This window comes from Serinus canaria, chromosome Z, assembly GCF_022539315.1.
Source record: "Serinus canaria isolate serCan28SL12 chromosome Z, serCan2020, whole genome shotgun sequence".
Taxonomy (NCBI): domain Eukaryota; kingdom Metazoa; phylum Chordata; class Aves; order Passeriformes; family Fringillidae; genus Serinus; species Serinus canaria.
This window is the reverse complement of record NC_066343.1, coordinates 5535922-5563722: the sequence shown is the minus strand read 5'-3', so window position 1 is coordinate 5563722 and position 27801 is coordinate 5535922. Positions and strand designations below refer to the sequence as shown.

At 48.2% G+C, this 27801-nt stretch overlaps 1 protein-coding gene across 1 annotated transcript; it reads right to left on the bottom strand.

The window, feature by feature from the left end:
- Positions 1 to 78: 78 nt before the first annotated feature.
- Positions 79 to 15099, bottom strand: KLF9 (KLF transcription factor 9). The gene is made up of 2 exons (XM_030237111.2): positions 14224 to 15099; positions 79 to 3947 (listed from the first exon to the last, which is right to left on the bottom strand). The coding sequence occupies exons 1-2, from the start codon at positions 14690 to 14692 to the stop codon at positions 3715 to 3717; spliced, it is 702 nt and encodes a 233-aa protein (XP_030092971.2). The 5' UTR covers positions 14693 to 15099; the 3' UTR covers positions 79 to 3714.
- Positions 15100 to 27801: the final 12702 nt, after the last annotated feature.

The window sequence follows — 27801 nt, the reverse complement described above, 5'->3', positions numbered from 1 at the left end:
ACACCACTGAGCTCAAAACCCATGGAGCAGTGGGAGACAGACTTCTTGCAAGCTGGAGCATGCAGGTGATGGGACACTTTTTCCTGAGTACAAGTTTTGTCTCTATCTCCCTGCTGTATCAGAAGGAATGCCTGGGAAAACACACTGGGAAAGTAGAGAAAGACAACCCAAGCTAAATGATGACTAGCAACACTAAGACCTTTGAAGCTGGTTCACACACTGCTCAAATTATGGATTTCATGATGTGCAGTATTTTTTTTTTTTTTTTGTGGTCATTCAGGCTGGTTTACGTGACCACTGCTTGATTCCAGTCATTCAAGACCAAGTTTGGGTTTTTTATTCCTTTTTTCTTTATTTGGACAATATATATATACATATGTACAAAAACACCTATGCCTACTTTTTTTTCTTTTCCTTTTTTTACAATTTCATGTGATTTACAAAACAGGACAGCAAAATAACTTATAAAGAATACGAATACTGTACAAAAATAAAACTGATTAAACTATTGGGAGTTGGTATTTTACAGTGTTACAGATCACTGGTTTGTAGAACAGCATTTTTAAGTATGTGTCCAGCCTGGTGTTTGCTGGCCTAAGTCCATCTGCAAGGTGAAAACAGATCTGTAATGTCGGTCATGAAAAAAGTTCAAGAAGAAGTATGTTATATAGCTATACCTTTAAATCCATGACTTCTCTATACTAATGGACTTTCTTAATCAAGGAGAGAAGCTGTCCTAACTTCAACGCTATTAAGTACTTCCAAAATAGTACAACAAGTACATACAGTATTAGAGAACCTGATTTTCCTTTTCTTTTCCAACACTTGCAACACTATTCAAAACTTAACTTCAAGATGCAAGGATCTAACCTGCAGTTTGTTTTAGGTGTTAAAGCCATTGTTTGTTTTTACTGAAAGAAAAAAAACCAAACTAAACCAAATGAACAAAACAGTACAATGATATCCCCAAACCTGGTAATTTCCATTGCATTCTCTTAGAGATTAATGAATCACATTAATCCTGTCTGTCCAATGCTGAAATACAGCATACACTACCATTTAGGAAGGGTTTTTTTCAGAAACAGGATTTTGTCACTGGCAGTGGTGACACATGCCTTGCATGTCCCATTGTCCCATGGACTAAAGTACCTCCCGCCTATTTCAGACTTTGCAGGAACATTTCTTTAAGTGTGCATTCTACCCCAAATACACAATATGGATACTATAAAGCTGGCCATTTACTTCCATATATCAGTTAATCCTGGCAGCTAAGTGACCAAAATGTTTATATACTGATTTAGGAGCTGCTTATCAGCTGTGGCTTCTAGTTGTGGTTGATCTGATGTGAGGATCTCTTGCATTTCACAGGATCGGGCTTTAATTTTCCAAGTGCTGTATTTGTCCCACAAAATGGCAACAATCCAGACTGCAGGACGGAGACTTGAAATCTAGCTTGATCTTCAGAGAGAAGAACAAAGATGAACAAAGATGCACCTCTGAATCTCATCAGGCTGCTCATGGCCCTGACCCTACTCCACAAGGCAGCATTAACAGTACTGGTAAGCAGAATACGTTCTGTATTTCTTGATCAATAAAAACACCAGCACTACCAGATTTTATTACAAAGAACCTATGCCTCTATGACTCAATCTGAATACGAGAAATTAAAGTTTGGTTTCTAAAATAAATGTTTCAAAAAGCTGAAACGGAGGTAGAAAGTGTGCTTGGTTTCCTGATGTCTTCACTGAAGAAAACACATCCCTTTTTATTCCATAGACTGTTCAATATCCCCAATGCTTTAAAAGAAGTTCTCTTCACAAAGACGAAATCTATCATGAACTACACAGGTAAAAACACAGTATGCAAACAGATTTCTAATGCTGAAAGCCATATACAACTGTAGAGGAAAACACTCTACTCTCCGAGTTAGTTTTTTTATGTTTGTTTCTAGGAAGCAAGCTTTTTATCAGATAAAACAATAAGATACTGTAATTGCAGGTGTGCTAACAAGATCTTTTATGTACACAATTTTACAAGATGACCTAAATTCATCTGCAGTGGAGACACTTTGGGTTTCAGTGTAAATACTCACAAAATTAATTTGGCCCTAAGTCTCTAGTAGGGCTGCACCTCCCCTTCCTCTTCTGGAGGAAGGGGTAAAAACCAAACAGAAGAACATTGCTGGAAAAAAATAATGTGTAAACAGAATTCTCCCCCATTATGCAGCTGGGGAGGGGAAAAAAAATATCACTGATAACCTCTTAAATTTCATGCTTTTAACATACAAAAATTTGAAATATTCACTAATGATTACATCTAAAAGTTTTCATTCAGTGGTCTTTCTGCTCCTTTTAAAGATCCAAAAAATAGCTTTTAAATAAAAGTTAACATTGCTTTTATCACCATTTGACGTGCCATGCATGACACAGGTAAAAAGTACTAAGAGAAGCTTATGTCATAAAGGAGTATTGCAAAACACCTTCTGTGTTTCAAATTAGCTTGTGGTATTCCCCCATACTCCAGAGAAAGAGCAATCAAGTGATACAGGAGCCCTTCCAAAGTGCTCCTTACAGTAATTTTAGGTGTTTCCATTATCAGAGTGCTCTTAAGAAAAGGTCTACTCTCTCCATAAGCACACACAATTCCCATAGGACTCCAAGGGAGTTAGGCCATGGTATGAAGAGAATAAATCTTTAAGGCAAGTGTAGGAAGAGAAAAAGCCTTTTAAAAAGCAGCTGTTTGTAAAGATGGTAGCTGCTTTGTGCACCCATTCGAACAAACCACAGCAGAATAAAGCACTGTTAGTGGCATTTCTGTAGTACAGTACTATATCACTGACAAGTAAAGTATGGGATCATATGAGACACATATGCTTCAGCTCCCACATGCCCGCCACATTATCTAGGCTGAGCTGGATTTTTCCAGGTAAGTGAATAACAGAGCTAAATACACAAATAGTCAGAAAATTACTGAGCTCTTTATGGGGATTTTTTTTGCTTTAAGTATTTTCTTGAATCGTACATGTTTTTACTGGAAAAGTCCAGCTGATATTCAAAAGTACAGTTAATACAAAGAAAAGTTAAAAATACCTATTTACTTTAATGGGCCTTATTGAGTATAAATTCACCTTATCTCAGTATATCAATCAGATACTATTGGTAACATATGTAATGTTTCTCTTAATAGCCTCTTTAAGTGCAGAAGATACACAGAAGTAAACCCACTTCTACAATGTGCTATGGAGTTTTTATCTGAGTTATTTATGTGACTCGGAAAGTGTTTTTACTCGACAGACTCTAAATACAAGCAGCATTACACTGTTCAACAAAACATGTTCATGACACAGCAATCACAAAGACTTTGGGGTCATGCTACTGTGGTGGCACAGGCCAGACCGCCCAGTCCTATGTATGTACACCAGTATCAACGCATGACATCGGAAGAGGTGTCACCTCCTCCCTGGCTGCCCCTTCCCTCCTCTCACCCCACAGTCCACTTGTTCCAGACTGTTCTCAGGGCAGAGCCTGGAGGTGGAAGATGGGGAGGGGGATACTGAGTACTTTTATTTTTTTTTTTTTTTAATGCCGGCTACATGTGCTTTCGGACAGCGAGGGTGACCGGCAGAGCAGTGGATGCTCGTGTTCTGGCACCACTGCCTGCACCCTCGCCACAGCCCGCCTCTCCTCCGCTCCTTCCCCAGGGCCAGCCCTGCCTTCACAAGGAGCTGCCGGAGCTGGACTTTTTGGATCGCTTGATCATGCTGGGGTGGAATTCGGTGTGGCGGCGGGCGTGCTTGGTCAGGTGGTCGCTGCGCATGAAGCGCTTCTCGCAGAGCGGGCAGCGGAACTGCTTCTCGCCGGTGTGGGTTCGGTAGTGCCGCGTCAGCTCGTCCGAGCGGGAGAACTTCTTAAGGCAGTCGGGCCACGTGCAGGGGAATGGCCGCTCACCTGCGGGCAAGAGAGGACCACGAGAGATTATGGGGGGCAGGGGCAATGCAGATCGGCACATGCCAGCTTTGCTGAGGAGCCAGAGAACATGCTGCTGAGGGAAAAAAGCTGCTTTTGTTTCCTGCCATGGCGCCAGCGTCTGTGGAGCTGTTGATAACTCACTTCATCAGGTTTCACTCTCACCTCCAGGAGAAGCCAAAAATCCCTTCAAACACATGAAACTCACATTCTAGTGCAGAACCTTACACGACCTGAAGACTGTCAAAACAAGAGATGAGCTCTGCCTTTGCCTGTATGTTTTTCATATTGGTCTGACTAGAATAGTTTGGGAAAGGTGTGCCAGAATTATTCCTCTGACACTTCCATCCTACTGAATTATTTGTTACAATTAGAAAAATATGAAAAAAAAAAAAAAAAAAATCGTTTAGCTAGGACAAGTCTTTCCAGCCCAGGAAGAATGGAGTGGGGAGGCACTGGGGAGAACAGTGAAGCCACAGGGCTGCAAACATGTAGGGCAAAACTGCTGCACCTGCAGAGGGAAGTCCCATGCTCCCCTTTCAGCCCTTCCTCTGGAAATCCAAGGTGTTCCAGCACGTATCCATCTCTTAGCTGGTTTGAAGACAGGCAAAACACCTCATTATTCCCACTCTATGGAATAAATGTTTGCTGTAATGAGCAAAACCAACCCCAAACGTGTTAACCTAAGCGATGCCGCAACTTTGCTTTTACAAAACAAGGGTGCAAGGATTGAAGAGAACTCCATGTCATCTTCCTGGCACTCCACGTCCCTACAGTTCACCTCTGTGGGCTGCACAGGCTTTGCCTTCAGGCACAAACACAGTGCCTCCAAAGCAGCAAGGCTGACCCTAGTACACAGCACAGATGGAAACTGAAGGTGTTTAACTTCACACAAAAGATTTCCACCATGCACTGCTGCAGGTTTGATCCCTTCATTTACTTTCTTCAGAGCCTCCTGAAGGGAATATAAATGGCAGCTCTATGATAGCTATTTATAGACAACCATGAAATACAAAAACTATCCCAGGGGTTTTCCAGCTTGGAAGAGTTGGAAAGAAACTCAGGAACTCCAGTATTTCTTAGTACTATGAGGTTTGGCACAACAGGTGAGCTCACTTTACATTCAAAGATCAACAAATAAGGATGATTTACAAAGTAAGTCCTGGAGTTCTCCCCAGGTACAACAGCAGAGATGAAAAGCTGCAGACATGAATGAACAGCCCTGAATCCAGGAGGACAACAGTCCATACAAAGAGTTGCAGGGAGGGACTCACTGATGGCATCCAAAAGGCCAAAGGAGGAAAAGAACAGACCAGGTAAGCTGAAGTGTAGTTACACCAGGGGTCTTGAAAGCCCTAGTAAGCTTCCCTGAATAAATACTTCACTGGTTGAGCTCCCAATTATTTGTGTTCCTTAACAGGCAGTTGCCCTATTCCAGACCCACCAGCGTGCCATGGAGCTGAGCTGGATGAGTGGGATTGCCAAAGTCACAGCACAGCCCTGTGGCTGCTGCCTCTGTGCTTGCCTCCTTCACCTCATGGCAGTGCTGGCTCTCAGTCAGGGGAGAAGGATAGAGCAGAGGAAGTCAAGCCTGGTGGAGGCAGAGCTGCCAGCCACCGTGAGCCAGGGCTATTCTGTTTGTTATAAATGCATTTCTCGGCTCCCTGGTAGACATGGTTGGAAGACCTTCTGAACAACCACCGCCTGTATCAAACAAATTAATTTAAAGAGTAGGTTGGGTCACGTGTGCATGAACGCCACAGCTGCAGCTACACTGTGGAGCAACACCGGGAGCTGTACGGAGGCATCACAACACCATCCCTGCCCAATGCTTAGTGCCCAGCCCTTAGCATCTGAGGCAAGGGTTTCACTTGTGCTGCTCTTTTGCAATCTATCTCATGGCTTCTGTCACAGCTCCTGGAAGCAGGTGGTAGTGGGAGTGCAGAACAGCTTTCTTGCCCCCCCTGGGAGCGTGGGAGGAGTGCTATACATCTTGCACGTGTGGAGCCATCTAGTATATGCCTCTGTGTAAGGCACTTACTCCCCAGAGCAACTGAGGCATCCTCCCTCATCTCTGGAAACCACATTTCCAACCATCTACCTCAGGACAGCTCTTCAGTCTGGATAACAAGCACAAGTCTTTGTGGAGCAGCACCTGTATTTTAGGCATGGTAGTATCCAACCTGAGTGTCTAAAAATAGTGTTTAAAATGTGGCCTCGAGCAGCCCTTAAGAAACTGAACTCCACCCCCATGTCCTCCTGGAATTTCACCTGGGAAGATAAAATGAAGCCCTACTTCTGGAATTCCCTCTGACACATGACAGGAGCAGCCTGACCTACACCATTGCTACCCCACACATCCATCGCACACGCCAGGGGAAAGCACTCTGAGGTTATGCAGTGTAACACAGAGGTTCAGAGAAAGGCAGGGCTTGCTCAGGATCACATGAAGATGACCTCACCTGCTGTGCCTTTGGTGCTGCACTCTGCAGGGAATCAACCCTGGCCCAGCTGGGAGAGGATACAAAGGCTGCAGGAGCCTAGAATGGTGCAGAGACACCTTACTACCACCAGGAAACCTGCTGTGCATGAGGACAGGGACACAGCAGAGATGGCCAAAGACAGGTGGCAACACTGGAGGCACCTGGATGCCACCAGCAGGGCCCCCCACCCACCACAGAGCTCCCAAGGACACCAGTAAAGAATATCTTCATCACCTCAGCAATACAACCTGCAGAAGCTGTCACAGCCACTCTGGAAGTGCCTATATGAAAGCAGGCACAATCCCTGGCACCTGGATGCATTAAACTCCACGCTTCTCAGAGCAGAGACAAGGGGGATGGAGGCTTTTCCAGGCCCTCGGGGGTCATGTCCGAGCCTGAGAATTCACTTCTCCCCTTGGTCACAAGCTACAAGGGATGAGAGCAGCCCAAAAAAAATGGTAGGTACCTCAGTGACACCTCAATAGGTGCAAGGCAGGCGGGGAGTGTGTCTCTGGGAAGCACTTACAGCAAGGCAGAGATGGCTGATGGCATGTGATAGCTGTCCACTCTAAAAAGATGATGGTTGTATCTGCTGTACTAGACATGCTTTCTTTCTGCAGCAGCAGAGATGCCTGTGGAAGAGCCCTCTGAGGAAACAAGTCTCACAGCTCAGAGGCTTGCTGAGCAGGCAGTGCCCTGGAGAGCTGCAGTGTAAGGCAGTGCTGCCTCCATCTGGAGATTTCTGAGTCTGCTCGGGCAAGGCGTGCATTTTCCTTAGGATTCTTCTCCTTTAGTTTTGGGGGTAGTAATGCTAACGCTTATACAGCAGAATGAAACATCAACATGCAGTGCTGTTACACACTGCTTCCCTTGTGGCTGTGTGCTACTGACTTTTTACATTATGCCTCCGATGGGATTTCCCACCAAGAGATGAAGGAAAGGTCAATGGTACATCATGACAATTTGAAACTATGTGTGATTGGATCCTTACACAACAGACACAAGAGGTGAGTAATTTTCTTTTAAAAATAAGATATGTATATACATATATATCCAGAGCAGCTTCCAGAAGTAAAAAGTGAATGAAAAACTGATTTATAGATAATAGGAACAGGTGCATCTGCAGATTGCCATTCTTTGTCCTGCGTGGCACCAGGAATAGACAGTTTATTCTCAGTATAAGTTTGCTTCACAGGTCTTCTCTACAGTCTAAAGAACTATTGCAACCCTGGCTTATGTTAAATCCCATATGGATGTAAAGGCCTTTGCAGATCCTTTCATCTTAGCCCTCTTGCTACACCTGCCATTTTCAACACCACCCTTCGCCTTCTCCCCACCCTCTACAACAAATGTTTAGTTTGTTCTTTCTGGGCAAATATCCAGGCTACTTTGTATCACCTGAGGTAGGTTGACTTTATTTTATTCGGAATAGATTAAAAAAATAATCTTTTTCCCCCTACCCTGGGACATTCCAGATTTTCCCACATGCCACAGTTACACAGAAAGATTTTCTGAAAAAAGAATACAGAGTGGGCATTAGCAGGCTCATTAACATAAGTACAGGTAGTAGTGGTATCTTGATTAGTCACCTGCCTCCTCACCACAAAACCCTGATTTATGCAGGGATGGCTGAGGTTAGGAGCTGCAGTCCATGGTGGCTTTAATACACAAAATATCTGCTATCTGTCTCAGGTACCTCTCACTTTTCCCCCCAGTTACTTGCCCCACACACCCTGAACAAGCAATTTCCTGCGGCACACTGGACTTTGACTGACTGAGTGTCCACATGCCAGATATTCTGGTGAACACAGATCATCCGGGCAGACAGACTGGAGGCCTTTCAAGCAGGCTTTTTCCTCTCCTGAGATATTCCAAAATCAGATCACCAAAACACATGGCAACCAGGTACAGATACTGGTGCAGAGAGAGATCAGGAGTGTGGATGTTTGGGACCATATGCCTAAACCAATGCTGTCTGGAACACCTAAACATTGGTCATCCAAGCAGACAACAGACCAAAAAGATGGGATAGGCAGCAGATGGATGGGGTTCCAGCAGGGGGTTTATTCTGCCAGGAATTAGGATTAAACACACAACAGGTTGGTTCAAGTATTAAAATGCTGCTTTCAGCAAGTATTATGGGTGTTCTGACATTCTTAAAACTACCAGTCAGTAGCAGCTTGGACATACAGGTGTTTTGAGTCTCTTTCAAAAGTCCAGATGCAAAACCACCTGCTACAACCTGCTGCTGCCGAGTCTAAATTCCAGGAAAACTGTCTTGCTGTTATCCCACTGGGATGCAGTATCAGAGGCAAGAGATGCCCTTCCAGCTTCTCTGTCAGAGCACAAGCCTCCTTGGCCGTGTTACAGAAGGCTTTCTCTGGGGGACTGCCTCCATACACATAAATGTACACAGAGAGAGAGATCAGTCAGGTAAGCTACTTGGGAGAGGAAAGATCTTTCCAAACCTCACCAGAGAGTTAAATCCATGCTTTTACAGCTAAGGCAAGAGCCCTCAGCAGTACATTCACGGATATGTGAGACAAATCCCTAGCTCTTCTCCTTTCCTGGCTTATCTTCATGTGAACTGCCTCCATTTTGCAGTAATACTTGAATAATAACACAATGGAGAGACACCAGCTCCTAGCCTGGTGCTTACTTACCTTGTGCACTTACCTGGGAACAAAGGACATTGGGTTTAAGCTCCTGTCCTCTATGAATAATCAAATATCCTTGCTAAGATGAAACAGCTTTGACAGGGAAAGGAGGAATCCAATTTCCCATGCATTTGGAAAGATAATGTAACTTTTGATATTTCACTCTGAATTTATTAGCCAGTGTTTCAACAGACTTTTCCCTCAAGTTTAAGGTATTTATAGAGTGCTCTCAGGCTGTGTACATTAATCATAACCTGAGTACAGACAGTGAACTGCACTACCACAAGTGCCCAGTGTCTGAGGTATTCTTTGCCATCACTCCCTCAGACCCTGTTTCTTTAATCTTAAGCTGGCCCTTCCCTGCTCTTCCAGCTGCAGGCTTGGAAGCTGTTCAAGGCCAGAAGCAGAGGAGCAGCAGCCTGGTGCACAACAACACAGCAGCCAACAAAGAGGAACAAAGGAGTTCCTGCAGCAATCCAAACAGCTGGCGCTGCAAGACACACAAGCTCACAAGAGCAGTGACACCCTCCACATGGGCTTCAGTGCCACAGCACAAACACTGTGCAGAACTCAGTAAAGCTGCAATTTCAACACATCCATCTGGAAGCAGGAGTTGTGCTCTTATGGATAATGCCTCCTCACTGCTTCTGTCCTACATGTGAACTTTGTCATGCTGACTCAATTGATAAACTTTTCTGGAGCACTTTCCCACAACTGATACATACACTTGCTTAAAATCTTAATTTTTTATCAGAAAACAAGAAAACTGGGAATTGGACAGTTTTGATCCTAAGCTTGAGGATTTCTGCCTACCTTATTCAGCTGGCAAGGCTCCCAGTCAGGATCATCATGTTTCTCCAAGACCTGGAAACATGCCCGTTAGAACTCCAGCAATTTGTGCATTTTCATTAACCATGGTATTTCATGTGGCAACCTGAATTTAACAAAAAATGTGTTGTCTCTTGGGTCCTATTCTAAAGGATCTGGGTAAGTGACATGGCATGAGCCAGACAGGAAGGTCTTAGAAAGCTAAATTTCAGATTATGCTCAAACAAAATTACTGAGAAAGATCTCAGTGAGCAGAGGACTGTCAACACACCAGCATCTGTATAGTCTGTTGAGTGAGATAATCTAGAACACAAAAAACAAAGCAGTACAGTCAAACCACACCCACACAGGGGCTGGTCCAACACCACAATATCTGGATAGCAGCAATAGGCAGCTGCAGTGCCTGTTCTTACTCTACTGGAAATGCTCCTCCACTTCCCTGTGCAGACTGTCAGCCTATAGGTTTTCACCTCTGCCTAACCCCAGCTTCTGAGCACTGGTGAGAGCCAAATGCTGGGAGCACTTAAGAGTGCATCAGCTGCCTGGTGTATAACAAAACTCTCAGCATTGTTTGGATCCAGTTTATGTGATGATACAGCTGGCTGAAAAACCGAGCTGAAGAGGGAGAACTTTTCCCACATCTGGGTTTTGAGCATCTAAACTCTTAATTAAGGGCATCTGATGTGTATGTGAAGTTCCCATCAATCCTCAGCTTCCCCAGGCAAGTAAACACCTTCAAGTCCAGTAGGAGGAAGCATCTCACAAGCTGCTTTTATGGCACCTTCCTGGTCAGGAAGGAGGGACAGAGAAGAGCTCGTCTCAGTGGCCATGCACCCTTTAACTGGATTATATTCACACCATCATAGCAAACATGCATTTTGTACAGCTTGTTTCTCCTGCCAGTTTCTCTCCCTGCCCCCTGCCCTGCACTCCCTGACCAGGCCTCCTGACTGAGATTGCTTTTTTTGTTCTTGCATGCCTTCATTTTCCCTGGAAACCCTCTGGCCTGCACATCCCTCTCTATTAAGCTGTTCCCCCTGCTCCATCTTTGAGGCTAATAATAACACTACACACCTACACCTGCCACCTGTACACCTGTAACCCTACACCTGTCAGAACCAAACCTCTAAACCCACCTATTTAGAGAACTTCAGTTGCTTCTTTATTTTGAAGGTAACTCTCTGCTTATCTGCCGTTGCTTGTCTTTTTCTTGTTTAGAGGAGTCCTTCACCTTTTCCCAACCTCTGCACCACTTCCAGGGCATCGGTCTCACCTAGGCCTAGCAGCACGAGCAAGGGGACTGTTTGCACAAGCAGGATGGGCAGTGCCATCTGCTGATCTTTTTCTGTAAAGATCAACTCAAGAGTCAGCTTCTGATGGATGGCGAATTTGGGCCTTCTGGAAATTCAACCAGCATTATCATCAAAGGCCCAAACTTCAAGCAAACAGTTATATGGACATTTTTAGTATGTGAAATATGGAATCTTTGAAACAACAAGTTTAAAGAATAGTTAATAAGATACAGACCTCTAACCTCTGAGCACCAAGTTTTTGCCTTCTACCCCTCTACCTTGGTTTGGTACTTTTTTTCTTGCTTTGTATTAGGCTACCAAGACAAACTGGTGAGTTTTCAGATTCCCAATCACTACACAGAAAGAGAAGGATGCAGAGCTTCCCAACTTGCTTGGCCAGGATTAACAAATAAAGAGAACTGTGAGTATGGACAAGTTTCTGTGAACAGAAATCCTTAAGCCATTTTCCAAGATAGAAATACTGGGATTAAATATTAAAAAATTGATACCAGGAAGCTTCTGGTACTGGTGGCTGTGCACCTACTTCCACTAAAGGCTACACTGTAGCAAGAAACCTAGTTGGTGGCCTGGTGAAAAATGGCAGACAGATGAGAGAGACATTATTTGAAAAAAAAAGGAAATAAAATGGTACTAAGCAGGGTCCATTAATGCTCTGTAATATATAGTTATGAATAACTCCACAGGTTCCATTGAATCCCACTGTTGCTAAGGAATTGTTGTCATCTATAAAAATAATTAACATTATCAGTATCGTTTAGCATTTCAGTTAGCTACAATTAACTTCACATTAGGAAGCTCTGAAAGTTCATTACTCCTGGATGTCTGCAGTGATTTTAATCACACGGAACTACCATGACAGTACCTCAGTATTTCTGAGTCAAACGCCTCATACTTGGAGCTAAGGCCACCCACTTGGGAGCAGCACATGCTAAACCTCATACCACTTTAGCACTACTTATTATAACATTACTGCTTACAGCAGGCTGTGTGGGTTGTACAGTACATTAATTTACATGTCATCACACAGAATGCTATCTCAGCCATCATCTATTCTGGTTCTCTTATCACGGTGGATATTTGAGTGTGGGGTAGTAAATGGAAATGATACTAACGTTTTCTTTGTCACTTATGAGACAACATTTTGGAGAGCACCAGTTACACTCAGCCTCCAAAAGCACATCTGAGCTGCAGTCTCTGAGCTGGTAGCACAACAACCCTTGGTGCTGGCCATGAGGTCAGCACAGGGTCACCACTGACCATCCTCTTTCCCAGCTCAGAGAGAAAGTCTAACCGCAGAGCTCATCGCTGAGCCATACCCAGTAATCCTACCCCCTTCTCTCCAGCCTCTTGAGCTAAGCACCCAGCAGATCTGCCACAGCAGGGCACTGGTCGGCAACGAGCTCCGAGCCTCTTCCTCTGCAGTGCACTCTCACCTAGGCACACTGGTGAACTGGAGCCATGGAAGCTGAGCCAGAGCTCAGATGTGGCCATATCCTACCCAATCCATATTAAATTCTACAGCAATGCCTGATGGTACATTCCTTGGGTGATGAACTCACTTTGTATCACACTGCTAACCCTCACCACTAACAGACAAAACCCAATAGGTACCATCATTGACAGAACTGATGTAAAGCACGGGAATTGTCTTGGCAGTGTTTGCCTCTTTTTATTCACTCCTTTCTGTACCTGAACACAAGCCTTCAATTCAGAACATTTTTAAAGCAGCCTTTTGTACTCCACTACGATCCCAAGAGCAATTCAGACCCATAAAGGTTTTTATTCAATCACTTGCACTTAAGGTCTAAAAACAAACAAATAAACAAACAAAAAACACCAAAACGGAAACCAACAAACGAACAGAGAACTCTGCAGCTGCTGTCCCCTTGGGGCTAGGCTGCCGCAGATATGTTTTATCTCCAGGTTTCCATGTTGCCACACCCTCCGAGGCGCCCGGGCGAGGGCCGGGAATGGGAGCACACTGCTGGATGAATGAAGCCCTTGTGGAAGGCGTCCAGGCTGGACCGCGGTAACCGATAGTGCGAGGCGCTGCCGCCGGGAAGAGCGGGGTCGGCGCTCCCCGTACGGCGCCTCGATCGCCTCGGCCGGAGGCGCAGCGCGGGGCGGTTCGGGAGCAGCCGGCGGTGCCCTGCTCCACCGCTAGCTCGAGCGCCTGACACCGGCTCCAGCTGATGCGCTCCCCGAGTTCGCCCATCCAGCCCGCCGGAGGGGGGTGTGTCCGCAAGCCCCAGAGGTGCAGCTCGCCCAGGTTCAGGGAGACGCCGCCGCCGCCCCCTCCTGAGCCGAGCCGAGCCGGCAGCCCCGCCAGCCCGTGCTCCGGCGCCACGGCCCCGCGGCATCCAGTCCCCGCAGCCGCGCTCAGCTCACAGCCAACTCTGCGGCCCAGGCCACGGCTTCCGACGGCCGGCGGGAGCAGCGAGCGGGGGGCGGGCGGGGACTGCGCTGCCCTCGCCTTCCTTGCGGAATGGGCGCCCAGTTCTGACCCGGTGCAGCCGGGTCCGCCTACAGCGGCAGGAAACCCGAATCCCGCCGCCCCTGTGCTTCCCTCGCCGACGCCCCGAGCGAGCTCGGCGGCCCCCGCTGCCATCCTCCCCTCCCAGCCAAGCCGGACACGCCAAGTTCGCTCCGCTCCCCGGCAATGTGCCGCCCGGCCCGCGCTGCCCGCCGGGGCTCGGGCCGGTTCCCGGCCGGCGCAGGTGGGCGGCGGGCAGGGCGCGGCGGGAGGCGCTGCCGCAGCCCCGCCCGGGGCGGCCGCCAGCTCCCGCCGGACCAGGGGCGCCGATGAGAGCCAAGGAAAGAAGGGGGGGCGTGAAGGAGGGGGAGACCCGAGGCAGCCCCGAAACCAGAGCGGCGCGGCAGGGCGGCGGGGGCGCGCGGGGATGCCGGCCGCGCCGCTGGCCGGGTTCATCCGAGGACAAGCGCTCGCTCCCGCCCCCTTCCCTCCGCCACCGCTGACCTGTGTGCACCCGGTAGTGCGCCTTGAGGTGGGAAGACTTGCCGTAGACCTTGCCGCAGCCGCTGTAGGGGCACTTGTGCCGCTTCTCGGCCGCCAGCTTCCCCTTAGGGGCGGCCCCGGCGGCGCGCAGGCGGGGGGGCGGCCCCGGCGGGGGGCTACGGGGCGGGATGGAACCCTGCTCCGTGGCCGCGTCGCTGTCGGAGCCCGCGTCCTCGTCGGGGCTCTCCACGCTGTCACTGCAGACGGAGGGGGCGGGCAGCGGCCGGTACTTGTTCAGCTCCAGCAGGCTCTTGGCGATGGCCAGCAGGGCGCAGTAGTCCTTCCAGGCGTCGCGGGGGTCGCGCAGCTCCCGGGCCGCCTCCCCCTCGTCCGGCACCTTCAGCCGCGCCGCCTCGGGCACGGCGGAGCGGTTGGAGATGGAGACCAGGCACTGCGCCGCTACGAAGTCCACGTACGCGACGGCCGACATGGTGCGGCCGCGCCCCGACGACAAGGGGGGCTCCGTTCGCCCTCACTGCTCGTCCGCCGGGCCGACCGCACCGCCGCCAGCCATGGCCCGCCCGCGGCGCGGGAAAGAGCGGGGCGGAGGAGGAAGGGGGCGTGGGGGGCGAATAAATAGCGGGGCGCCGGGCAGGTCCTTCACCGCCGCCCCCCGGGGGCGGCGCGCAGTCGGCGAGGGGGGAGCGCCGCCCGCGCGGCCGGCCCGAGTCCGGCGCAGGGTCCGGGGGAGAGGATACTGCCTGCCCCGCGCCCCGCGTGCTCCTGCCCGGGGGCGGCCGCGCCGGGGCCCATCACGTCAGGCGCGGAGCCCCTCCCGCCCCGGCCGGTCCGCGGGCAGGGCCGGCCGGCTGTGTTTACTTTCTCCCCCCGCCACTCACGGCGCCCCTTTTCTAGGGGGGGCGTGTCCGCCGGGCGGCCTCCCCGCCAATCGCCGCGCTCCCTCCCCAGGCCGCGTGCTACTCCGGGCGCCCCGCCGCGACCGCTTAAAGCAGCGATGCCGGGGCGCCGCCGGGGGCGCGACGGCGGGGGCGCCGCGGCTCCGTTCCCCGCCGCGGGGGTCGCGCCGCCGGCCCGGCCGCGGCCCGGAGGAGCCGGCAGCGGCCTCGGGCGGGGGCCCGCGGTGGGGGCGGCGCGGGGCGGCGGCGCCGAGCGGGTTAAGTGGCTCCCTGGAAGTCCTACGGTCCCAGCAACGGGCCGGCCAATGGGAAGTGAGCCGGCTGATGTCACTGGCAGCCCTCCGCCAATCAGCGCCCGGTCCCGAAAGGTGCGCAACGCTTGGAGGCGCGGGGAGCGGCGGGCGCGCGCTCCGGCCGCGGCCCCCCCCGCGCCGCTGGCGGGGAAGGGCGGGAGGGGCGCCGGGGATGCCCCGCCCGGGCGGGCTGTCCGTGACCCCGGCGCGACCCCGAGCTGGCTGCCCCTGCCCTGCCCGCCCCACCGGGACCCGCCAGGTGGGGCTCCCCGTACGGCCTCGGAACGGGGCCCCTGGTCCACGCGGGCAGGAGACGGGGGGACGGTCGCTGTGCAGGAAGCAGGAGCCCGCGAAGCCCCCCGGAGAAACACGGTGGCGGCGCTACGCGCTCCATCGCCACAGCGTCATCGTTGAGACAGGCGGCTCCGTAAGGCGGGGCAGGTACCCGGGCGGGGGTCACCGAGCGGCACCCCCGGGAAAGAGTTCTAGAGCCGCCTGATAGCGTCTGCCGCTTTGCCATGGTTGGCAAAAATAATGGTCAGGTTGACACTTAACCCGTCGCCAAGTAAGTGCCATTCAGCCTAATCGAATCCCAAAAACCTGTCAGGTCTACTGCAATACACGCCCCCATCTGTGCCCCATCGAACGCGCAAACCTCATAGTGTTGTGAAAGCTGATTGACCTGTGCTCAGCCAGAGAAGAGTGAAAAACTGGATTCTGGATCAAGCACTGTTTAAAAAAAGGAAAAGAAGTTACCATCATCCCCAAGCCACCGGGGCTGAGGTGTGAGGTATGTCTGTGTGTTTTGCTGTTTTGCAAGCATCAGGAGAGAGGGTAACAAAAAGACTCTGCTTTTGAAATAATGCCCGTGAGCCTCTCTACGGCATTACCCGAAGGAACACGGGTGCCTCTCAAATCACCGTCTAGATGGAGAAGCACTCCTGTCAGACAGAGGAGCTTTTCCCGGCTTTCGTGAACTGCATCCCAAGGAGACTGATTCCTGGCAGGCCAGGGTCCGTAACGGAATCTTCTGTCCTCAACCACAGCCCACCCTTCCTGACAAAAACAGACAGGGCCTGAATGGTGAAGAGCTTTATGGGTTGCTATTAATTTCATTAGCTGAATGTGGAAATTATGAGGAAGTAGCTACCGAAATGAGACAGTGTTGTTCTTTTCCTGCAGGAGATAAAAATTAGTGATGTCAGCCATTTTGTGTGCTAGCACACTAGGTCACTGTGTGTAACCTCGAGCAGCAATAATCCTTTGCCATGGATAATTGTCATCAGCTATGGATAATTTTATGTGCCATAACTCAGACAAAAAAAAAAAATGCACAAACAAAACAAAAGAGCTAGAGGCTAGGTCTGTAAGTAGATCATCTGTAGGCTGATGGAGACCAAAGAGAGAACGTGAATAGAGCAATGTATCTAACGAGGTGGTCTTCAGTCATCAGTCAGCAAGTCACTCTTAACCCTGTTCCCACAGCATTTTTCCCTGCTAATCTAGCCCCCGCTGGCCTCTGGTGCTTAAGAGACACCAGGCAGAATAAGAGGTGTGATCTCCAGGTCTGACAGGAAGGAGGAACAGAAGGCATTGTTGTTTCTTTACCACAAAGCTGTTGATATATGTCTGGTTTCTGTATAGTCCTGGTGCCTACAGCCTTCTGTTTCCTTCAGAGGGGCAACAGCATTTTACACAGAAAACAGCATCTCAGGTTCATTAATCTGGATATCCAGGATGTTTGTAATCTCTTTTCTCAGCACTTTCAGAGCTTCTTTGGCTGACAGTGTCCAAAAGCTCCTGCTAGGAGATGTCCTAAAACACATCTCTGTAACATGCAAATAGCTTTCTGGAAGGTGATATTAGTAAATACCTCTTACATTAATTTGTACCGTTCAGAGAAGAAAGTGTTAATAACAAATTAAATAAAAGAGACAAACCTTTTTTGTTTGCAAGGTTGTTTTGTTTTAAGGTAACTCTTGGCTAATTTAAAGATTAGAACATAACCTGTGCCCAGTTCCACAATGAGGAAGCATACCAAGCTTTTAAAATAATTCCAATATTCCTCCAAGAATATACTGCCTATTAAACACAATATATTACCTTTTTTTTAAGGTATCTAGTAGTCCAAAACCCCAAGACCCCAAGTGAATTAGGTCTAAACAATACTTAAAAAGCAATGCCAATGTTATACAGAATTTTATACTTGGAGAGAGTATCAAAATGACCATGTCTACTTTCTGAACAGCACCACACATGTGCCTGGAAACAGGATTGTGCTCACAAACCTATTTATCTCCAGATGATACAGGCCATCACTCAGATTTGACTGTGCTGATGCTAATACTTGGATATGGTTTCAGAGCATGCATTTAATCATAGCTCGGTTTATAATTCACAGCTAATTTTTTGCAATAATTAGGCTAAACAATGATGTTCCCTTAGACTGTATGAATGAGGTGTGAAACTTGGCAGAGGGGTAGGACCTAGGTGATCTTTAAGGTCCCTCTCAACCGAAACCACTCTATGGTTCTGAACCCACAGCAGCACTTAGATATAGCCCTAACACCCTTTGTCACCCGAGGGCACTCACTTGTGAAAGCCTGAAGCCCAAATCCAACCCACTGTTTACAGCTCCAAGCCAGCTTCTGGTGGGCAGAGGTTTGCCTTCTGTGCATGCCTGGGTACAGGAATGTGGCACATCTGGGTGGAGTCAGGGTAGGAGTTGTCAGTGGCTGGTTTTAAGGCAGCTGCTGGTTCTCCAGTCCAGAGGGACAGTGCAGGGACAGGAACTGTCATGGGGAATTGTGAGCAATGAAAACTGTGACTTCCAGGTGAGTGAGAAAGGCACAGGTGGGGGCTCAGGTAACAGCCAGGGACTCATGGTTAAGGGGAGCACAGGGAGGTGTTGCAGGGGAAGTAGCAAAAAGAAGGAGAAGTGAGATTCAAGGGTCTGCAAAGAAGGTGAGGGAGGACAAGTCTGTGTGTTTGTGAAGGAGGACTCTTCTCACCAGAGGGATGGGCACAGGTTCTGTGAGAGATGCAAGGCTGTGGAGGAAGAAGACCTATTTATTATTTCTGAGCCTTTCAAAAATATCTTCTGTTTTCAAAACCAGAACTTTTCAGAATAAAAACCATGTCAACTGTCCTTTACTCCGTGCCCCCAGGTCTTGTGCACCCCGACTCTGTGCCTAAAATCCTCTTTTGGAGGGTCAGGATGACTCCTCTTTTTGGAGGGTGAGGATGACATGCACCTGGCAGGCACTCTTGGAGAGACCCAGACTGTGGGAACCCTCAAGTTTTTGCTCCAAAAGCCAATTTATGTAGTGACCTTTAGTGCCACTGAGGCCAAAAACCCTTTCTTTGGAGGAGCAAATGGTCTCATAAAGACAGTCTGAATCAGGTGTTCTGCTTCAAACCTTGTTCTGTTGCTTTTTGTGGGCTGTTCAATGGAGTACAGAGGTTTCTCCTCTGATGGTAACTTTCTTCCAAGACAAAAAGAAGAAATCTTTCTTTCTTTTGTATTAATATTTCCTAACATTTTGAAGGTCACAGGCTCCAAACATTATTCCAGATTCTGCTTTGACTTTTTTCATTCTCCAAGGCTCATGGCATAAGCTCCAAATGATTTGACAAGATGCTGAGACATTGATCAATTGTTAGTAATGCCTGAAATTATATATCAAGATAAATGGCCTGTTTGCTGATGTGTTCTTTAAGCCTGTGGCCACGCTGAAAATTCATGACTGATATTCTGGCAACATGACAGAATGGTAATTCAGCTGTCATATAAATATGAACACATTATATTTTACATGTGTGTGTTATCTTTCATGCCAATGCATTGCCCAGATTGTCTGCATGTATTATCAGGGAAATACAGCAACCTCTTCCACCAGACAACTGCCACAACTCCCAGTGTGAAGACTGGTGTGGTAGGAAGGAAGTGCTTAACCTTTTGAGGGAATGACTCCTAGTCACTGAACACACAGAGCAGACAAAAAGTTGCTTTCTGTGATGCAACAGAAACTTTCAAATTCAATTTTTGTAGATCAGAAAGATTTGACTGAGTTGCTTGCTGTGCAAAGTCTTGCAAGACACAGTAAATATCTGCTAGCAAATTGTCCTTCCATTTTGAAAGCAGCTGTACAGTAGAAGGCTGCTGACAGAAGACACTTCCGGCCTGAAAATCCAGGAGTATGAAGATTATCAGTCTCGGACTCAACTTCCTTTAGAAACAAGCACTGTGGATACACAGCTGTGCTCCTTTCCTTTTCACTATAAACATACTGTTTACTATTTGGAGACTGTTTCTCTGCTCTTACCTTTAACTTCTTCTGATCTAATTCTGCCCTTATTCTGCGTGACAGGATTGATTGTGGTCTTGGTCTTGAGGTCCTTCTAATACCTCTTGAATTGCAGCTTAACTGCAAGCAATTCAGCTGATCTTGCACCTCTGTAAGAGGGATGGCTCCTCCTTCCCGGGTCTTATCTCTGCAGGTGTAAGTGTGCCGGAGATGTTGTGCCTCAGTGACATTACAGCCCACTTGGGCACCAGGGATCTGCATTTCAGCTTGATTTGGGTGCCGATAGTGGTGTAGCCATGGCAGCATTGAACTCAGCGTGGGCTAGCTGCTTGAGTACGCACCCAGGATCCCAGATGGGTTTTACAGCCTGCATCAGACACCACCCTGCAGTGTGCATATGGGTGTGTGAGTCTCAAGTTCAAAAGTAGAAAGCTAGACTAGAGTTAATTTGGGAACATCTACCTTTGACTGTAGCGAAGACATCCAGTGAAAAACGAGCTGGCAGCAGAATGGCCCCAACATATGTGGGGAATGTGGACTAGAGGTCAGCCTCCACTGGCAGCACTTGGTCAGAGCTCATCAGGTCACTCTGTTGAGTGCTGTTGAATGCAAGGCCTTCCAAACTTCCTAATTAACACTGGCACAAGAGCTGGTGGCAGCTCTGCTCTTTCTCCCTACAAGGCTGTCACAGTGAAGGGATGCCGTGATACAGGTTATAAGTAAGCACCGTCGGGCTTACTTATAACTCACTCCTTGGATGAAGTGTTGCAAAAGGAGAGAAAAAAGGCAGAAAAAGGAGAGGGGTGGAAAAGCAGTGAGCTGAAGCACAGCCCACGGGCTTCGAGGAGAGTGTGAGGTCCTCGAGGGCGGAGAGGCGGTCGGTGCGGGCCGGGGCTCATGCCAGGCGCCGTGGCAGCCCCTGGGGCTCCGGGCAGCGCTGCCCGCAGCCCCGCTCCGCACTGCGGGCTGCAGGCGTACGTGCGGCGCCGGCGCGGTGGGGCCCGCCGCGGCCATCGCCGCTTTAAGGCGCCGCGTCTGTGCGAGGGCCGCGGCGGCGGGTTCAGCTGAGGACACAGCCCCAGTTCTCAGAAATCCCCGCGCTGCGGGAACATCGCGCTCCGGTACGGAACGCGCTGCCCTAGATCGGGGGTGCCGGGCCCGCCCCCCGCCCGCCGCCCGCCCACGTGAGAGCCCCCCCACGCACTCCCCACCCGCGGCCCCCGCCACACCGGGGCTCTGCGGCTGTTTTCCTCGCCGAGGTCTGCCGCTGCTATTCCATGTTATTGTTTTGTTCGTTCGTTGGGTTTTGTTGCGTTTTCTTTTTCTTTTTAATTTTTTTTCTCTTAATCAGTATTATTTTTTAAAAAAAATTCACCATGGGGAGGCCCCTGCAAGAAAACGGCGTCATCGTTTTCAACCCTCTGCCTCCAAAAAACCCCCATCCCAAAAGCAAAAAAAGCCCCTTACGTTATTTTATACATAGGTATACTTTAGATTACGTATAGAAAAATTTAAAAAAGCATATAGAATATAACATTTTGTGTATGATCTACGTATATAAAAATAAGATCCGGTTATATGATCTACAATGTAAAATACGTACCTATATTTTTGTTTTATATTTTATATCTAATAAATGTATACCTATTGTATATATTATTACATATACGCATGCATGCCTACATCATATCAATATATAATAAATACAGTATGCGCGTATTTAAATAATAACCATGCAAAATGTAAGTTACATTTAAATTTTTTATTGTTTTCGTTTGTTTGTTTGTTTATCTGTCTTGGTGGGGAGGTGTCCGAGCGAACCGATGGGTCGGCAGGCGGGCTGGGCGCTCGGAGAGCGGGGAGCCAGCGGCGCACCGGGAGCGCCGGGGCCGCCCGTCCGCGGGAGCAGACTTTTCCCGGGAGCTGGGGGGGCGGAATTACAGCCACCCGCGGTTTATTAATAGCGCCGCGCCCGCGCCAGTACGTGTGCGGCAGAGACACCCCTGTCCCAGCACCTACCCCCCTCCTCCAGCCACAGCCCATCCTCCTCCTTCTCCTTCTCCCCGGCAAGGGGACGGGCGTCCCCGCTGCTGGCTCCGCCTCGCCTCACCTCGGATGCCCTCGGCCGCCTCCATCTTCCTCCCTCCCGCTCCCGCCTCCTCCGTGCGCGCCGCCCGCTGCCTGCCCCGACGGGCGGGAGCGGCGCCGAGCTCGCCGCTGTCCCCCGCCATCTCCCAGGGTCCCATTTTATCCGCTTCCAAAGTCTCCCGGACTTCTCTGGGCTTATGGCTTCCTTTGCTGCGTGCTGTGGGTTTATTTTTGAGAAAGGCGGCGTATTTCTGCGGAGGCGTCTGAATGAGTTAAATCCAGCCGAGCTGACCCATCGCCCAAGGGCCTTCGAGCTGAGACGAGGTCACATTAACTCCTCAACAACCCATTGCCAAAACTGACATGTCACATTAACCCAGAAAAAGATAGAGACCGTGCCACATTAACCCACAGCCAAAACTTGAGACGCTGCCAAGAGATGAGGCGTCGCCTTCCTGCTGCAGTAAAGCTGCAGCGCCCTTCTGTCACAGCACCAACACCCTCGTGTTACTGTGTCCCTGGCCTCCGTGTGTTCCTGAAGAGTTCCTGAAATGTTTAATGTTCTGCAAAACCACGATAGCACGTTATTCGCCTTCAGCTTAATCACCCGAGATTTTCTGCACAACAGTTATTGTCAAAAAGGTTTTAGAGAGGGTGAGAGACAGGGAAGCAACTCAGAGAATGCTTGTCTTGTACATCCTGAAAATCGTATTTTTAAAACATGTATTTTTAAAAAAATGTTTTCCAATACAGTGTTTCATTTATTTATCTAATTTCCTTCCCCTTTATTGCTGTTTTTCATCAGAAACAAAAGGGTCAGGGAGAGGGTGCAGGAGGGGAGAAGGGGAGTAAGGAGAGTTGGTGAGTGTTGTCTGACTTTACATTCGACTTTCCTGAAGTCCGAGTTGAAATTGAAGATGCCTGTATTTTTCTCCCTGGACAATTCTCCCGAAGGAATGAGGATCTTTTGCAATCAATCTCTCACCACTGTGTTACTACTACTGCAAATTCTCCAGCAGTGGGAATCCTGAAGCATTAGCACAGACTGCCTTTGGAGCTTTCTCAGCTATAGCCCATGGGAGACCTGCTGGATTGCTGTAAGAGTAAGGGCGCTGGCAACTAAATTTGCAAGTAATGTGGCAATTGCCGCTGCCGGTGATGTTACGCAGTTCACTTGCGAGAGTTTTCCTTAGGAGAGTTGGTTCTTCATCAGGAGAAATTCTTTCCAAAGTGTCTGGGGAGCAGTTTTGCAGTGAGAGGCCGGGTGTCCTAGCAGACACCAAGTGGAACAGACACCGGCGGTTTGCTTTTGTGGAAAAGCACGTAGATGGTGTCCAGAGCTGCTTTGGCAGCGCTGCTGCCGGCAGGTGGAGGGAGGGGGGCTCTGTCCCTCCCCTTAGCATTGGTGATGTCACGCCCGGGGTGCTGGGTCCTGCTGCGGACTCCCAGGTACAAAAGAGACGTGGCCGTACTGCAGCAAGTCCAGCGAAGGGCTGCAGAGATGTTTTGGGGACTTTTACTGTGAGAGAATACAGGGAATTGCGACTTCAGCCTGCAGAAAAGAAGGCTCGGGGGAGAGGGGGGTGGAATCTTAAAAGTGTATACAAATATCTGAAGGGAGGTCACACAGACAGAACAATTGTGGTGGGCGCAAACTAAAAGCACAGGTGGGTCCCTCTGAGCATCGCAGGACACTTTTTCACAAGTAAGGGTGACCGAGCAACGGCACTGGTTCCACAGGGAAGCTCTGAAGACTCCATTCGTCAAAATCAGCTGGAACACGGCCCTGGCCAACAGGCTGTAGGAGGAGGGTTGTCTGACCAGGGGGTTGGGCTACATGACCTCCACTCCAGGTGTCCTTTCCAACTGTGCCCAGTCTGGTTCTGTGATCTGATAGCTGGACAGGTCCAGTCAATGCAGGTTCAGAGTCAATATTTGGGAATATGTGGCAGGAAAAGCAAAGTATTTAAACCTGCGCCCAGGGTAACCCAAAATGTTATTGTATTGCACATCTCTCTGTGCCCAGATTTGCTTCTGTCCCTTTCAGACCCCGCAGCCACAAAACAGACGGGCGGGGCGGGGGCAGGGGGTGCTGCGGTCTCTTCAGAATTCGTGGCACTGAGGCAGAGGATATGTCCAGCTGCTCCCTCTGCCTCTTGCTTTTTTCCTGCCTGTACTCGCAACAGTACCAACTCTAGAAGCTGCATTTCTCAATCAAAAACAGTTTTTCAAGTCGGAATTTTGCAACATCTGTCTGCAGCTGCAGCGCCGTGCTGGGACAAGTGGAGCAGCCCCGCTCCATGCAGTCACGGCAGCCACCCGCTTCTGCTTGCTAATAAACTGGTTTTCAGAAGTATTAACTCATATTTGTATCTCCTTAATGGTGGAAAGACATTGGATAAAACTAAGGGGTGGCAACGAATTTTAAAGTGTCCCCCTCAAATGTATTAAACCAAGACAATATATTAACTTCCTTTCATAATTCTGGGTACTGCTGAGTAAGTAATATGTTCATATTAATTCTTCTGTGCCTACTGGTGCTGGTGAAGGGGTCTTGTGAATACTACAGTTCATGTCTTAGTGCTGTTTTGCCTTTTAGGATATGCTTACTACACAGCCTTTGCACATGTAGTACAACATGAACTGAATGGTGCCTGAGTATGTGTTTGCTTGCATATTTGTGCCATATTATCATAAATCGTCTCTAGGGACAGTAGAGAGACTAGAAAGATGTCTCTGGCCTTAACCCATTCTCCTAGTCACATTATATTTTCTAAAATAAGATATCCCTGTTAAAGAAACCTTTATCTTGGAGAGCTGTACTTAAATTTTATGATAGTGGGTCCTGTTTTGAAGTTTGTCTGTACCAGCACAAGATTCAGTTAAGAATGTTAACTTGCTCTTTAACATTAGCTTAACTGCTACATTCACCCCAGGATATGAAAAGTGCTATTATAGCCCTAGACTGAAGAAAATTAGAAAATGCTGAATTGTTTTCTTACACTTACAAAATGCTTTTCTGTATAAAAATCAACCACTGATTTTCATTGCCACTCCTTTTCTGTGCTCCTGTTATAACATTTTTATCCTGTACTGGGTTTAGGTAAAATCTCTTCTTGTCAGCACTGAAATCAGCTTAAGCTAAAGTCTGTGGCAAAGGAGCTTTAGTTAACTTGATTTTGGCTGTTTTCTGGGAGACAAAGAGGAGGTTTTAGATACATTGAATACCATATGGGCACTATAAACACTAGACAAACTCAAAATCAAAAAGACCTGCTCCATACCTGATCCCTAATGCCAAAAGAGCATAAACTCCTAACCTGCCTTAAATTTCTCTGAGCTCCTGCATGCTCCCTTGAACAGTTAGGTCTTCATATCAATAAGCATATGGTTTGCTAGTTCACCTAGACTTGAGCCCCTGCTAAGAACAAGGCAGCTGTAGCCTAATTGCCAGGCCCATTGTGCTGTCTGTAGCAGTAGCCCAGGGAAGAGTTTAAGAAACTCCTTTAAACAGTCTCCAAAGCAGCTCAGAAGCTTTTTGACATCCTTCTGTTTGATTGAAGAACCCTAAGGAGCCCTAAGAGTGAAGCCTGGGGTTCAGAACTCACCCTGTTCTGCCTAAGCATCCTAAGAAACAGGTTCATTCTCTCATTCAGAGTTAATGGTTTTAAAAAGGAGGGTGGATACCATCTTCTTTAGAACAACCCACCAGCCTGAATCCCTGGTTTCAGTGGGAGGGCTGTGGGTGTCAGTCTCCTCAGGAAATAGGAAATTTTGGTTTTCTCTAAGGACTTATGTTCTAGAAAGAGCCATGTCTTCAGAACACACCAGGCTGTGGTCCAGGTGGCAGACTGGAAGCTGGAAAAAGCCTTTCACTGAGTAAGAATCCTAATTTCCAGAGAGGAGTGAGGCTAAAGGTAATTGTGGAATCCCTAGTATTTTCCTGGCTGCTTAAAATGTTGTGCTACTTAGCATGCTTGCTCTGAAAGCCTTTCCAAGGCTGCTGTTGTAGGGCAGAGAGAAGCAGGCTCTGCTCTGGCTTCCAAGATAGTCAATTAGAAGTGAGCTCCAGTGTGGGTAGTTAACACAGTGCTAAAGTAAAGCCAATCAGTACTGCTGGTGTGAAGAGGATATTAGGTTGTGCTCGCTGTGCTGATTTGCTTTCATAACCTTTAGCTTGGAGCACAGGCAGGGCTGGAGCATGGCTGTGCAGCATAGGCTGAGTTACCAAGCCCTTCTCTCCACTGAGTATGGAACCTCAAGTGCACCTTAGAGCCCTGCCATGCCACGGGTCTGTGAAGCACATAAATGCTGTTGCACACATGGCATGAGATGCCTTGCTGTTGCCTCAGTAACTGGTGGAACAGGTTCCTGTCAATGCAAAAGAATTGAGACTTGTCACTGCAGCTGCATCGCTGCTTGCACCAGAGTTCTGTTTTCCACCAAATAGTTTCCATCTACTCTTCCCAAATGCTAATGCCTGTAACAGTGGAGGATCTCTGCCATCATAAATGCAATGCAGACTTCAGGTCCAAACGATTGTTCTGTGTGTGTGTGACTTCCCCATGGTGGATCACTGTGCACATAGTATTTGCAGGCTTTCCTGGTTCTGTAAGCAGAGAAAAAGAAATGTGCAGAGAATGACAAAAATGTTAACCAAGATGTCAGTTATCTGAATTTAATTATGTGTTCAAGGACTTGGGCAACCAGATGGCATAAAAGACACTTGATTTCCACAGCACGACCTCTGAAAGGACACAAATCCCTTATGAATGTGTGTTCCTTCTTTCTAATGCATCTATTACATATCTGTGCAAATATTTAAATATATATTTCACTTGTATGGAACTGAGGAAGGACAGTAATTGGTACTCATAGCATTGGGTTGAGTGCTAACTATTTTTGTGTGAGAAGTTCAGCACAGAATCAGACAAATGGCACATCCTGCTCTGGGTTCAGAGCTCTGTGACAAGGTCAGAGGGTTGGACTTGACGATTTGCAATGTGCTGTTCAGCATTTCAGGTAAACCTTATGTTCAGATGAGGAGCCAGGCCTTGACTGGGTAGGTCTAGCTGACTGTAAGCCAATTCCTTTACTTCAGGATACACAGAGAACAAATCTTTTAAAGACAGAATCAGTGAAAACACTGAGTTCATGGTGGCCTTATACTGTACAAATAATGGTGCTGAGATTCAAAACCAAATAATTTAACTCTGTGTAACAGCTGTAGAGGTTCAGTTTTTGAGTGAAGCCACAGGAGAGCTACAGGGGAGCTTTGCAGGATAAATCAAGCAGTCCTTCTAACACCATGTCTACCTTTGTCTTCTACACCAACTTTGTGTGTGAAAAAGTTCATTTTTTTTCTCACTAATGCTGTTCAAGGAGCAACTAATGCTGTTAGAAGTACTAAATTAGTATGAAATATTCATTCTTATTCTTTGAAGGGGTTGGGAAGAGAGACAAAAAAGTCTCTTATTTAGCCTTTCTTATTTTTGTTGACTGACACGAAGCTCCCTTCACTTAATGTGGCAGAACCTGGAAAATTCTCCTTGTGTGTTCCAGGTTTACTCTGGCTGAGAACCTCCCCCCACAAACGCATGTGCATCAGAAATCCAGTTATGTGTAGCATGTTTCTGGTCAAGTTACTCCAGCCAGAAGCAGAACTGAAAATATAAAATTTTTTGTAACGGCCTGTAATGCAAACGTATTTTGCCTGTTTGATTTGGATTTAGTGCTGTAAAATCCAAAGACATTTAAGTATGCTTCTACTGGTTGCAATAAAATTAGCAATTGCTTGCTGCCAGTATTGCACTTGAAGTCCCTTATGAATAATCATTTAAATCACCTAGCTTTCTACTTAACTAATTATCTGTATACTGCAAGTAGTACTTCACATGTGCAGTGGTTGTTTAGCCCCACCTAGTATTTACACCTGCAAGGGGCTTATTGCCCATGATGCTGAATCTGCCAAGGGCTGTTCAGATACATCATTTG